Source organism: Castor canadensis, chromosome 16 (assembly GCF_047511655.1).
Source record: "Castor canadensis chromosome 16, mCasCan1.hap1v2, whole genome shotgun sequence".
Classification (NCBI taxonomy): domain Eukaryota; kingdom Metazoa; phylum Chordata; class Mammalia; order Rodentia; family Castoridae; genus Castor; species Castor canadensis.
The window spans coordinates 42,154,410-42,168,834 of NC_133401.1; the positions used below are offsets into that span (position 1 = coordinate 42,154,410).

A 14,425-nucleotide genomic window follows, 5' to 3' on the forward strand; every position below is an offset into this window, starting at 1 on the left:
TATTTGCCCAAGCTGGCTTCAAATAGGGATCCTCCTGATCTCTGCCTCTTGAGTAGCTAGGATTACAGGATTGAGCCACAGGTGCCCAGCTTTGAAGAGCATTTTCAAAGCACTTTATTGAGTTCCTGCACCGCTGGCAGGTGGTGCTCAGAATAATGTGACACAATCCTTATTTTCCATGGTCATGCCCCAGCTACTCCAGAAACAACCAGAAGGGAATAACCAGTCAGGAAGTCATGTGCTCCTGGATCCAAGTCAAGTAGTAGGCCACATCGGTGTAGACACCAGGCTTGTTGCGGTCGCCACAGCCTGAACCCCAGCTGATGATGCCTCTCAGGGTAAGCCCGTGTTCTGTGGCCTTGTCCTCACACACCAGAGGGCCCCCAGAGTCACCCTGGGTGGGGGACACACAACTCAGCACCCTGGACCTGTGCTTGACCGGCTAGGGGAAGGTGCAAACCAGGCCTCAGGGCTTACCTGGCAAGCATCTGTGCCTCCCTCAAGGAAGCCAGCACAGAGCATTCCAGAGAGGATGGCTTCTCCATGCACGTGGGAGGCAGAACAGCTCTCCAAGGAGATGAAGGGTACTTGTGCCTCCTGCAGGAAGGTGGAATATTCCTCTGCTCCTGTGAACCCAGAGTACCTTCCCTCACAACAGCCCGATGGCACTCACCACTTGAACGAGGATGCATGCACCCATGACCTTCCTACCCTCACACCAAGCCCAAGAGCAAGAAACTGAGGTCCAGAGACGAGCCGGAATTTGAACGAATGGAGCTGAAGCAGGAACCCCAACTCCACCACCCATTCAGTGTCTCAGAACCTAGCTCCCAATGTCGTCCTCCCGCTGCTCCAGCGCGGGGACAGTGTCCTAATTAACACTTGGAGCTTGGTGCCCAAAGACAGCCAGGAGCAAGTGCAATTCGTTGTATCCCCAAAAGATTTGGGGACCTCGATACCAAAGTTGTGGGCTTCTCTGTCCTGCCCCAGTGTCCAAAGGTCTCCCACCCACCCCCATTTGTCGTGCCTACCCTCGTACTGGTGGCCCCAGCCGGCCACCTCGCAGAGCGCGGTCTCAGCTTCTGAGGGTGGGGCAGCACTGCTAGGCAGGCACACCGGCTGAACGTGAAGCGACGGAAGCGCGCAGTTGCCGTTCGCGTCCTCCTGCAGGCGAAGCAGGGCTAACCCGGGCGGGGAGGAGCATTAGGCTGCGACCCTGGGGCCGCAAGCCGTCCCACCCTTTCTCCCCATCCCTGCAGGGGCGCCCCACGCACCCAGATCGTGCTGGTAGGTGATGGCCGAGAAGCCCTCGTGGACGCGGTAGGAGTGCACTGCCAGCGTCTGGCAGTGCTCACAGCTCTGGTTATGGCGATCCTGGCCGAGCACCACTGTCAGCTCCTCCGGAGCCGGCCTGCGGGCGGGGTAGGGGAGAGGCAGCGTGTTCAGGTCAACCACAGAGATTCTGGCGGAAGCCCTCTGCGCCCCCAAGCCCTTTCCTGGGGATCAGTTCTGCAGGGGCAGGGGAAAGCTGGATCCAGGTTTAGGTGTGGCGCAGAAGCTGGGCTCCGAGGACAGAGGAGCTGGGTCCCGGAGGGGTGCTGGGCGGGCAAGTACTCGCCGGTTCTGCAGGCAGTGAGCTGCGGTCAGCACCCAGCAGGAGGCGATGAGGCTACCGGCGCAGAAACTGTGGCCCCAGTATAGTGCGGCGATGTAGGGGTGCGCCCCGGGCAGTGCCACCAGTCCGCCAACAACGCGGCTCAGCGAGGACAACCGCTTCAAAAACCTCTGTCCGCAGCCCACAGGGCTGGTCCTGGGCAGGGGTGTCCTCTGCGTGACGGACTCTATGGCAAGAGTCCAGGCTGAGGACGGGGAGACCCACGTGGACGAATGTGTCTGCGATGCTGTAGGATGGGGCACAGGCAGGGCCGGACGCTCAACGGGGACCCGGATTGGGTCCTGGCACTGTGCCAGGTCGCAATACTCCCAGTTCAGCCGGTCGCCGCTCCAGACGAAACACCACGGGCGGGTGTCATTATCTGGGTTCCTGAAACCACAAAAGGTTTCCTGTCAGAGCGTAGGGATCCCCTGAGAGCCCTGGGGTACAGAGGCTTGCCCTGCCCCGCCCCACTCCGTTTACCGGCAGAAGGTGTGGTGGCCCAGTCCCCAGCTCAGTGCTTGCTCCACAGTCACGTTCCGGTAGGTGGCCTCCGAGGCCCACCTCTGACACGGTGCACCGGATAGCGTGGTCCGGGCCATACCCCGGTAGCTGAGCCCACGGCCTTCATAGCACTTGGCCTTAGTGTCTAGGTAGACAGTCAGGGATGGTTGTGTCCGCCCTCTTATCCGAGTTCCCACTCTCCCTTACCCCCTAGGCAAGCCCCCAGCCACGTGGGGGCTGGCTTACTCACCTAAGTTGCAGAAGGGTCCCGTGTAGCCCTCCCGGCAATGGCACAGGCGGTGTCCCTCCACCTCTAGGCAGTGGCCACCGTTGAGGCACAGGTTGGTTCTGCAGGCTGCCAGGAAAGAGCAAATTGAGCCACCCCTGGGCAACCAGCCTCCTGCCATCTTCTCCTTACCTTCATTCAGCCTTACTCCCCCAACCCCAATTCCCAACCCATCCACTTACCCCGGCTGGGCTGCGGCTTACAGTGAGAGCCAGGACCCTTGCATTGACATTTGACAACTCCACCTGCTGATTCAGTTCTAAACCATACTTCATGCTCATGAAAGAGCCGCAGAAGCTGAGGCTCAAAGCACTTCTCTGGTGACAAAGGGGAGGAAGGAGTGGAAGGGGGACAGCAATGTTCTTTCCGGTCTGGGACCATACAAAATCCCAAGGATCCAGAGACTTCTTCAGTAAGCCCAGGCTGCCCTTTTTCCATGTCACCTTCCCCTACCCACAACACCCTTACCTCTCTGGCAATGCTTCCCAGTGAGGTGTTCTGGACAGAGGCATTGGGGGCCTTGAGGCAGGTTCACACACGTCCCTTCTTTGTGGCAAGGGTTGTGTTTGCTGCAGTGGTCTGAGAGATGGACACCCCAAGGAAGTGTGAGGAGCCTGAGTCACACAGGTGGGGACCAAGTCCCTCCCTGAATCTACTTGTCATGGGAATCTTGGGACTCCAAGTTTCCAGGCCTTATTTTACTTGTCTGCAAAATGGATCTTACCACTTTTCAGAACTCTCCTTCTGAAGGGTATTGTGGAGGAAGGGAGGGAGGAAAGGTAGGGAGGGAGGGACTGGGCTCAGAATCCCAGTGTGTGTAATTTGAGAATACCCAGGAGAGGTGGAGGGGAGAGGGCCCTGGGCCACTCCAGAGGCTGTGTGCAGTACCTTCCACCTTCTTGTGTTCCAGGCAGTATGCCCACTGTTGGTCCTGATCAAAGTTGGGGGTAGTAGCACACCTGCAGAAGAAGTAGATGAGGCTTCCCTGCTCTGCCCAGGGCTGGCCCACCCACCCTACCTTACCCTGCTCTCTCCAAGCAGGGTCCTTGGACAGTGGAGAGGCAGAATTCATCTATCCCAGGCCCCTCGGTTATCATTTGCTGGGGAGTCTTACCAAGGCCGGGGCCCTTGCCAGCCTTTATGGGTACATCTGTGGTGCAGCTGCCGGTGATACTGGAAGGGGAAGTGGCAGGGCTTGCCGGTGATAGTGAGAGCTGCAAGAATAACACACGGCCTGAGGATTGCCCCTGTGCACAGTCGCCCAGGCTTCACCTCACGGGGTCTGATTGACCTTGAGAAAGGATAGACCCTTGAAAAGATTTTTGTGTGCTCAAGACAGCATCCTGCTTGAGAAGTTGGGTCTTGGGAGAAATGACCCAAACATTGTATGCACATATGAATAAAAGAAAAAAAAAAAAAGAAGTTGGGTCTAGCTAGAACAGATTTCTGACTCCACCTCTTGCTGGCTGTGGGACCCTGGGCAAGTCTGTAGCCCCAAAGACTAGTCAAGTGCTTGACACAAAGTTGGAAATTAACAAATATTTGTTGAGGGGTGGGGGGGTGAACCTAATTCAGACATATTATGGGCTGGTGGAGTGGGGCAAGTGATAGAGTGCCTGCCTAGCAAGCCAAGGCCCCAAGTTCAAGCCCCAATGCTGCAAAAATAAATTAATTACTCGTTAAAAAAAGATACATTGTAAAAAAAGATACATTGTAAGCACATACATAAATGTCACAATGAATTCCCCCTGTACAACAATTATATACTAATAAATAAAAAAAATTTGTAGAATGTTGAAGTCACTTATTTTGATCTTCAGTTTCCTCATCTGTAAAATGGTAATAATAATACTGTCAGCCAGACCAGGTGCTGGTGGCTCACACCTGTAATCCTAGCTACTCAGGAGGCAGAGATCAGGAGGATCATGGTTCAAAGCCAGCCCAGGCAAATAATTTGGGAGACCCTATCTTGAAAATACCCAACACAATAAAAGAGCTGAAGGAATGGCTCAAGTGGTAGCCTAGCAAGTATGAGGCTTGAGTTCAAACCCCAGTAAGACCAAAAATAACAATAATAGTAATAATAATAATACTGTCAATCTCCATTATTCACAATTCCATATTTGCAAATCAGCCTACTTGCTAACATTTATTTGTAACACTTAAATCATTTTAATTCAGTTGAGGGTGTAGCTCAGGGCAGAGTGCTTGCCTAGCATGTGAGAAGCCCTGGGTTCCATCCCAGCACAACAAAAACAAAGCAAAGCAAAACAAAACAAAACAAAAAAACACTTAGGATGCGTTCATGGTCATTTGTGGGCATGTGCAGAGTGGTGAAAATTTTGCAGTTTCCCACCAAGATGTAATAGGATGACACTCTGCCTTCTTCATTCAGCTCTCATACTGTAAACAAGTACCCTCTCACAGTCTGTTTGTGCAGGGCTTTTCAGATTTTTTGCTTTTCGTGGGTGATCCTGACATTGGAAATGGTCCCACGCCTATGCTGAGGGACTGCAGTACACCTTGTGGATAGTGGGAGTTAGAGAAGCTTCGTTCAGGACATCACTGCATTGGCAGTGAGGGCAATGCTAATGAATGACCATATACAATGAATAAAATGTCTTTAAGTCTCACACGAAACAAGGGTATGTGTTGGTGGCTGCATAAGCAGAGGCTCACAGGGATCTAACAATATTGGTGAAGTTGACATTCATGATGACTTTATAGACCAGAATTAGTATGGATGGCAACTGTATCCACTTCAGAGAAATATTATCACGCTTAACGAGATAATGTCTGTAAAACTCTATGTGCGTGGCACATACAATGCACTCAATAAATACTTGCTGCTATTTTGGTGCTAAAGGCATAGGTGGCGCCAGGTGCCAGTGGCTCATGTCTGTAATCCTAACAACTCAGGAGGCAGAGATCAGGAGGATCATAGTTCGAAGCCAGCACAGACAAATAGTTCATGATACCCTATCTCAAAAAACCCTTCACAAACAATTGGGCTGGTGGAGTGGCTCAAGATGAAGGTCCTGAGTTCAAGCCCCAGTACCACAAAAAAACCAAAAAAGCATAGGTGGCACTTGTTGGAGGCCAAAGCAGGGCCAGGATGACAAAAGGAGAGAGTGGTATCTGGGCTGGACCTTTAAGATGGAAATGGGATGGCAGACAGGAGGACCCTAGGTAGGTGATTGGAAAGGCAGGACACTTTGGTTGGCCAGGCAAAAGGGAGGAAAGCAAGCAGTTTGGCTTAGTGTGGAGCAAGGAGAGGCTGCAGAGGTCCAGGGTTGCATTGTACTGGTGGAATCAAGTGAATCAAGGGGTAAGAGTGCCTGCCTTAACAAGTGTGAGGCCCTGAGTTCAAACCCCAGTGCCACCAAAAAAATAAAAAAGTAAAGGCCAGCCCAGGATATTTAGTAAGATCCTGCCCAAAAAGCAAAAAAGCATAATATCTTTAAGAGCTGGTGGAGTGGTTCAAGTGAGAGAGTGCCTGCCTAGCAAGCATAAGGCCCTGAGTTCAAATCTCACACCACCAAAAAACAAAACAAAACCCAGGTGCTGGTAACTCACCCCTATTACCCCTGTAATCCTAGCTATTTAGGATTACAATGGTAATAATAATAATACTGTCAGCCAGACCAGGTGCTGGTGGCTCACACCTACAATAATCCTAGCTATTTAGGGAGGCAGAGATCAGGAGAACTGCAGCTCTAAACCAGCTGGGCAAACAGTTTGAGAGAACCTATCTTGAAAAAAATCATCACAAAAAGTAGGCTCAAGATGTATGTAGGCCCCTACCAGGCCAGGCTCATTGCAACAGGGTCCCCTGTTCACAAACTCATTACATTGCATGCTCTAGGTAAATATTTAGTGCCTAGAAGGGTGAAGCTATGGAGGGCTTGAGGAAGAGGGAGATGGTGGGAACCCCTCCTCTAAGTGGAGCTTAATAAATAAGAGTAGGATTTTTGTTCTGTAGTGCTGAGGATTGAACTCAGGGCTTCGTGCATACTAGGCAGCACTCTACCACTAAGCTACACTCCCCACTCAAAGAGCTAAGATTTTTAAAGCATTTGTCAAGTACCAGGCTATGGGGCTGCATGCCTTACAACAACCAACAATTCATTTCTCTGTCTCTACAATTTAAAGTATTCACTTTTCTTTTTTTGGTGGCACTGGGCCTCATGTTTGCTAGGCAGGTACTCTTACCACTTGAACCACTCTGCCAGCCCTGGAGTTCACTATTACTGATTTTATGAATGGGAATACTGAAGCACAGAGAAATCAAGCCACTCACTCAGGGTCACCCAGCTCATAGGTAATGAAGCCAGGATTAAGATGTATCTGGGGCCTACAGCCCTGGTCTGGATCCCTCTTTGCCCATTCAGGGATTTGGCCTCTATATATGGTATGACTAATGCCCTTGAGATGTGTCAAGGAAAGGAAAAAGAAGGGAGGAAGATGGGGAAACTGAGGAAATCTTGTAGGAGCCCAGGTGTGATGGCATCAACAGCACATTCCAAAGCACCGGTCAGGCTTAAGTCGGTCATCAGGTCCAGCCCAAGCCCTTCCCTCAGGAACACACAACTTGTTATCACTCTGAGTCCCTGGCACTAAAGACCAAAGGCCTACACAGAGTAGGCACTCAGGTCTGAATGTCAGTAGAGCTCTGCTCAGGATCCAGCCCCTCCCTCAATACAAGAGCTTGATTCCGCTCTGAGATTACACACCCACCATACTCAGCCCCATCCAAGGTTAAGGCAGGAGCCAGGCCACCTACCTGCTATAGGTTCCCTGGGTCCAGCACCATGCTTAAACCCCCTGGGGGCTTTCCAAGGTGGAGCCTTCAAGAGAGAGAAGAAGGCAGGAAGTTTGCCTGGAAAGTCAGCCTCCCTAACTCTCTGCTAGTCCCCACTTCCTCTCTCAGTCCAGAAATGTAGCAATTTCCTCACAAAACTGGAGCTTTCTTTCCTCCTGTGTGTTCTCCAGAAATGCAGATTGTGCCCTTACAGTCACCAGTGCTAGCTGGTCATCTCTCTGCTTGGGCCTTCTGGGCCGGCTTCATCTTCCCAAATAGGCCTCCCAGTCGCCTGGGCCAGCAGGTCATGGGCAGAGGTCAAGGATGGGATAGGGTCCCCAGAACCATCCTGCCCCAATCCTGGTTCCCACAGCCTCACCAGAAGTGCCAAATCCAGGCTCGCCAGCAGGGACCCCAGAAGCAGCAGAGCCTTCATGGCGTCTGTCAGTTGGTCCCACTGCCTGCCCAGCAGTCTAGATCAATAGGGCTGGCCAAAGGTCTCTGAGGCCTGGGAAGTAGAGATTGGTCAAGCTCTCTCCTGGGTCTGATGAGGCACAGGCTCTTTGGAAAGCCAGGCAAAGCAGCTTCCTTGGTATGCCCCTGAGGGACGGGTGGGAGGGGATAGAAGAGCTGGGTTTGCCCCTCTCTCCTGGATGGTGAGACTGGAGGCAGGAGTACATGCTTGTGTTTCGGGTCCTATTTGAGTCCCTACTTTAGGAATCAAGTCCACTGGGAGGTAAGTTTATTTTCTACTGCTGTGTAGCAAATTACAGACTTAGCAGTCTAAAAAAAATACCTATGCACTGGTTCACAAATCTGTAGGGAAAAATCTGCTCAGAATATCACAAAGCTAAGATCAAGGCTGAGTTTTTTGGAGGATCCAGAAGGAATGCTGAACAGGAAAAGATACCTTGCTTTTTCCTTAAGAAACCATCATCCTGCCAGGTGCTCATGCCTGTAGTCCTAGCTACTCAGGAGGCAGAGATCAGGAGGATTGTGGTTCAAAGCCAGCCCAGGCAAAGAGCTCATGAGAACCTATCTTGAAAAAACCCTTCACAAAAAAGGGCTGGTGGAGTGGCTCAAGGTGTAGTCCCTAATTTCAAACTATCATCCCAACTCCTCTTATGGGCCTCTAGTGCTATCAACCCTACCCTGTATCTATGGCTGGGAGGTGTGACCTATGGCTGACCAATCAGTACATGACATGGGACTGTCTCTAGCCAATCACAGCATGGCATCTCTAAACAACAATGATTGGTTCAGAGATGAGCATGTATACAATTTAGGCCAATCAGATCTGCCTTGGGACTTTTTCCAGAACTTTGGGGTAAACATACTTTCTTTCCATTGGGGTCACTGAGCAGGTAGACCATGGGCCTGGAAATGTTGCCTGCCTGTCCCTGTCACTGCTCAAGGGCCTGAGAATGAGCCTACTTAAAAGGAAAAGCAAAGCAAACAGGGAAGGAAAGGCAAAGAAATGCCATGGCAGGCAGCCTCTAACATAGTTCCCATTGGTCCTCACCTCCTGGGACTGTCCTTGTGCAGTCTATTCCACCCTGAGTCAGAGCTGGGCTGCGTCCAGTGGAATATGGCAGGATTGATAGTGTTAGAATTCCCAGCCCAAGTCATATCAGGCATTGCAGTTTCTGTCTTGATCTTTGGATCACTCACTCTGGGGGAAGCCAGTGACCACTCTATGAGGACTAAAGTCAAGCCATCCTGTAGAGAGGCCCATATAGGGAGAAAGTAAAGTTTCTGTCAGCAACTAGCACCAAATGGACACCTGTGTGAATGAGCCACCTCAGAAATTAATACTGCAGCCTTGACTGACATCTGACTTGCAATCTCATGACAGACCTTTTATTAGCTTTCCATTACTATAATGAAATACCCAAGACAGACTAGCTTATGAAGTAAGTGGGTTTATTTAGCTCACTGTGAGCTAAAAAGCTCACAGTCCAAGCAAAAGGCTGAAAGTCCAAGCAACATGGCACAGGCTGTCCCAAGAGCACTCCTTGGCCACAGTTCCTTAAGGCAGATTGCAGTGGCCACAACACACGTGGGAGGAAGTGATTACATCTTTTATTTTATTTATTTATTTATTTATTTTTGTTGGGACTGGGGTTTGAACTCAGGGCTTTGGGATTGCAAAACAGGCCCTCTGCCACTTGACCTACACCTCCAGTCCATTTTGCCCTGGTTATTTTGGAGATGGGGGTCTCTTGATCTATTTGCCTGGGCTGGCCTTGAATGTTGATCCTTCCAATCTCAGCCTCCCAAGTAGCTAGGATTATAGGTGTGAACCACTGTGCCCAGGTAACTGATTACATTTTTTTTTTTTTGTAGTACTGGGGTTTGAACTTAGAGTCTACACCTTGAGCCATTCCATCAGCTCTTTTTTGTGATAGGCTTTTAGAGGGGTGTCAAGAGCTATTTGCCCAAGCTGACTTTGAACCAAGATCCTCTTGACCTCTGCCTCCTGAGTAGCTAGGATTCCAGGCAACTGATTACATCTTGATACAGGAAGTCAGAGGAAGAGGCCAGGTCAGGGCTTACCTCTAAGAACTGTTTGGTGAGAACTAACCAGGATCCCAGGAGATGGTTCTTCAATCCCTCTCAAGGTCAATGCCTTCAGTGACCAGAGGCTGCACCCCTCAAACGTTCACACCACATTCTTACATCATGACTACCTTGGGACCTTGAGACACACAGCTGTACCCAAACCATGGCTAACTTCTGGCTAGACTCATTCAGCTGCTCCCGGATACCTGGTCAGCAGAAAGGGTGAGAGAGGTCACTATTGTTTTCTCTTAATCCCCAAGTTTTTGGGTATTTGTATACAACCCTTGATAACTAATACCGATGGAGCTGATTCCTGATGACTTTGACAGCCTAAATCCTACAACTGGAAGTAGTCTTAAGATGTCTCAATCATATGAGGTAATAAAACTAAGTCCCTCCACCCCATACTAGCAAGCTTTGAACTTGCCAGGCAGGTGCTCTACCACCTGAACTATGCCCACAGCCCTTTTGTTATCTGTATTTTGTTTTTGAGACAGGGTCTTGCTAAATTTGCCCAGGCTGGCCTGGAACTCCACATCCTCTTGCCTCCGCCTCCCAAGGTGTGTGCCACCACACCCAGCTGATAAAGCCAATTTGAATAGACTTCTGACCCTCAATCAAAGGAGACCTCCCTGGGAAATGAAGAGAGACAATAGCACTTTACTACTTCTGCTGGCAGTGGAAGACTTCTTGGAACAGAAGCACAGTACAAGGAGGGCAGTGGAGTAGAGACAACTATTCAACCACTGGTTTCAAAGGGAACATGTAGAGCAGACAGTTGTTAAGTCTCTGGTGAAAGCAAAGCTGTGAGACACAGAGTAATGCTCACCAGGGTGAAAGCCCCTTGTCAGTTCTTCGAGGCATCTGGGTCCTATGTCAGATCCGCATTGGTGCCTTCTGCCTGGGGGAAGTCAGCTCTTCCCAGGATGGAAGGGGCCTTTTGAACAGAAAGGGTTTGCAGGAAAAAGGGAAGGAGGGGCTTCCAGGTAGAGTGAGTAACACAACTTCACAGAGACCTGAATGCAGCACGTTAAATGAGGAATGTGAACACAGGGTGCCTGGTAGGTAGCGTAAGCTTTGGAACCAAAGGTGGATATTCATGGGCTTTTGGAAAATCAAAATCAGCTGGGTGCTGGTGGCTCATACCTGTAATCCTAGCTACTCAGGAGGCAGAAATCAGAAGTTTGTGAGATCCTATCTTGAAAAAAACCCATCACTAAAAAGAGCTGGTGGTGTGGGTCAAGGTGTAAGTCCTGAGTTCAAGCCCTAGTACCACAAAAAAAAGAAAGAATGAAAGAAAATTCAAAACGATCCTTTCACATCACAAGAGGGGAGGGACTCCAGGAAAAGTTCTTTTAGTAGTTTGACAATGTCATCAAGAATCTTTCTCTTTTCTCTGTTCCTCAGTGTGCAAAAACCTTCAGGCTGACTCCCCTCATGGTCAAGATGGCTGTCACAGCTCCAGGAGTCACATCCAAACTCAGTAATGTTCAGATGAACATTATTCCCTTATACTAGCTATTTCTTTTTGTGTGTGTGTATGTGTTCTTTTTATCTTTTTTTTCTTTTATCATTTTTACATTTACATGTGTATACAGTGTTTGGGCCACCTTCCCCCTCCCCCTACCCCCTCCTCCTCATTAACTACTTCTTAGTAATGAGGACACTTGCTCAAAAAGAAATCTCAACAGCTGGGCACCAGTGGCTCACACCTCTAATCCTAGCTACTCAGGAGACAGAGATCAGGAGGACTGCGGTTTGAAGCCAGCCTTGAGCAAATAGTTCTAGAGACCTATCTTGAAAAAAACCTGTCACAGAAAAAGGCTGGGTAAGAGGGCCTGCCTAGTAAGGGTGAGGTCCTGAGTTCAAACCCCACTCCCACTAAAAAAATAAACTGGACATGGTGGCACGTGCTTGTACTCTCAGCACTTGGAAGAAGCAGGGGGATCACTAGTTCGAGGTCATCCTGGGCTACATAGCAAGATCCTCTCTCTGGGGGGGAAATCCCTAGAAACCTCCCCTCATGGCTCATTGGCCAAAATTGAGTCACATGACATGTTAAACCAGCTCTAACAAGGCTAAGGGGATCCCCATAACTGGTTTAGAACAATTAACCCTGGAGTTAGGTCAAAGGGACAGGAAGTAAGGTGGCTACTGGAACAGAACCTGGACTCTGCAAACAAGGCAAAGAGGTATGGCTGTCAGATGGACAGCAGTGTCTGCTCTGGGAATCATGCTGTACTTCCTGCTTCCTGGTCCTCAGTGGTCTTAATTCATTCCCCTGTAGTCCTTCTTCTTGACGTGGGGAACCCCAACGGCCTTCTGAAGAAGTCAATTCCCTTCTGTTTAAGTAACTAGAGTCCCTTCTGTTGCTTGCCGCCAAGAGCTCTCCCTCCCTTCCCAATGCTTCAAGCCTGACCTGGCTCTGTTTACTCCACTGTCTAAATATAGTCCTGTGTCACTTACCAGGGATGCACTCTGAGAACACATCATTACGTCACTTAGTCATTTTGTGATCACTGCAGTGTCTTACCCAAGCTAAGCCAGCCATAGTCCCTAGCTGTTACAGTCTTAAGGGACCGTCCCAGGCATTGCTGACTAAAATGCTAGGCAGTGCATGACTGCCTTTACCAAACCTCCTCTTCTCCATGTCTTCGATTCTCAGAAAATTCAAGGTGGCTGGCTGTGGAGCATACTTTGAAAGTTCTGTGGAGGACATCTGTCATTTCCCATCTAGCATTCATTCCTCCTTCTTCTAGCAATTGCCCTGGGTGTTCCCCCATCCTGTCCCTTTATTTTATATTACCCCATTTTTGGCTAACTATGGAGAAGTCATGTGATCCAGACCCGGGCAATCAGGATACCACTCTCACTGTCCTCAGTGACTGGCTCAAAACGAACACCTTACCCAAGTCAAGCCAGTGAGAGGCAGCTTAAGGATATTTGTTAGAACTATGAAACTAGAAGCTTTGTCTTTCCACGGAGGCTGGTACATTTGTAGCAAGTTACCTTGGAGATGCTGGCAGCCATCTTTAACATCTCAGATGGAGAATCAGCGTGAGAATAAAGATAACAGATTAAGCTGGGCACGGTGGTTTACACCTATAGTCTTGGCTAGTAAGGAGGCAGAGATCAGGGGGACCCAGGTTCGAGGCCAGCTTAGGCAAAAAGTTCCTGAAACCCTACCTCAACTAACAAAAAGCTGGGCGTGGAGGTGCACACCTATCATCTCAGCTATGTGGGAAGCATAAATAGGAGGATCGAGATTCAGGTTGGTCAGGGCGTAAGTAGGACACCAGATTCGAAAAAATAACTAAAGTAAATAGGGCTGGGGGGTGGCTTGGGTAGTGGAGTGCCTGCAAGGTCCTGAGTTCAAACTCCAGTACAGCAAAAAACTAAAAATAAATAAAAGATTAAAAGCAGAGAGCCAGAGGGCCGTGGGTGTAGCTCAGTGTAGAACACTTCCTTGAGACCCTGGGCTCATCCCCGGAGCTACAGAAGCAAAACACCCTAAAAGCAGAGCTGGAATACAGGAAAGAAAAATTTTGAGTAACAGCATTTGAAACCCAGGGTCCTAAGTCCCTTGAAATCAGAACCACTTTTCAATGACTTCCGTAGATAAATTCCCTTTTTTGCCTAAGCCAATTTTAGTTAAAACCAAAAGTTCTAACTGATGCAACAGTTCAAACGTTGTTACCAGGAAGTTTCTGAAACAAAAACAAAGCAAAACAAACCCCCTCATGATCGGTTGTGCAAGTCAGTAGCTTAAAGGAAAAGAAAAAAATGACCTTGGGAGCAGGGTAAGGGCACATATGACTTGAATTTGGAGGCCTTCAAATCCATCTTGGTCACAGGCCCTGGGCCCCAGGCCCCAGGCCACTGGCTAAGGAGCTCATCCTGTCTGACCCCCATGTACTGCCTCTTCCCGGCTGGACAGACTGAGGCCTTGCTGAGATGCTGCACCCCAGTGCACAGGAAAAGGCAGACACTGCTGGCAATTCAACCTATAGACATGTACAAAGAAATGTTCTCGTGCACACACTTGTTCTCTTTCTGCAAATCTGCCTCCACTTCTCCCTGCCCACCCATGCCTCTTCCATCAACTGCTTTGAGCCAGAGCAGAAAGGCACCCTGTCCTTGCCCTGGCTTCTCTTCTGTCTTTCTACCGCTGGGCTGTGTATACTTGGCATGGGAAACCACCAAGGTCTTGTTTGTGAGCATGTGATACACACAGACTCCATTTTTTTTTTTTTTTTTATCTTGAGACAGTTTATGTAGCCCAGGCTGGCCTCAAACTCAAGATTCTCCTGCCTCCATCTCCTGAGTGCTGGGATTATGACCATACACTACCACACCCAGCTCACCTTTCTTTTATATGTATATTTACTTATTTATTTTGTGACATTGGAGTTTAAACTCAGGGCCTCACACTTGCTAGGCAGGTACTTTACCACTTGAGCCACTTCACCAGCCCTGTTTTGTGTTGGGTATATTTTGAGAGACAGTCTTGAGAGCTATTTGCCTGGGGTTGGCTTCGAACCGCTGATCCTTCTTATATCTGCCTCCTGAGCAGCTAGGATTACAGGCCACTGCACCTTGCTCTATTTTTTGTAATTTT

General features: G+C 49.4%; 1 protein-coding gene across 1 annotated transcript; it reads right to left on the reverse strand.

Annotated features, from left to right (window-relative positions):
• Positions 1-90: 90 nt before the first annotated feature.
• On the reverse strand, positions 91-7,749 carry F12 (coagulation factor XII). Its single transcript, XM_020162698.2, has 13 exons — positions 7,625-7,749; positions 7,228-7,291; positions 3,559-3,658; positions 3,333-3,403; positions 2,913-3,023; positions 2,627-2,761; positions 2,409-2,513; positions 2,138-2,303; positions 1,619-2,044; positions 1,275-1,411; positions 1,032-1,181; positions 478-626; positions 91-394 (listed from the first exon to the last, which is right to left on the reverse strand). Exons 1-13 carry the CDS (start codon positions 7,679-7,681, stop codon positions 227-229), a joined length of 1,839 nt encoding a protein of 612 aa, XP_020018287.2. The 5' UTR covers positions 7,682-7,749; the 3' UTR covers positions 91-226.
• Positions 7,750-14,425: the final 6,676 nt, after the last annotated feature.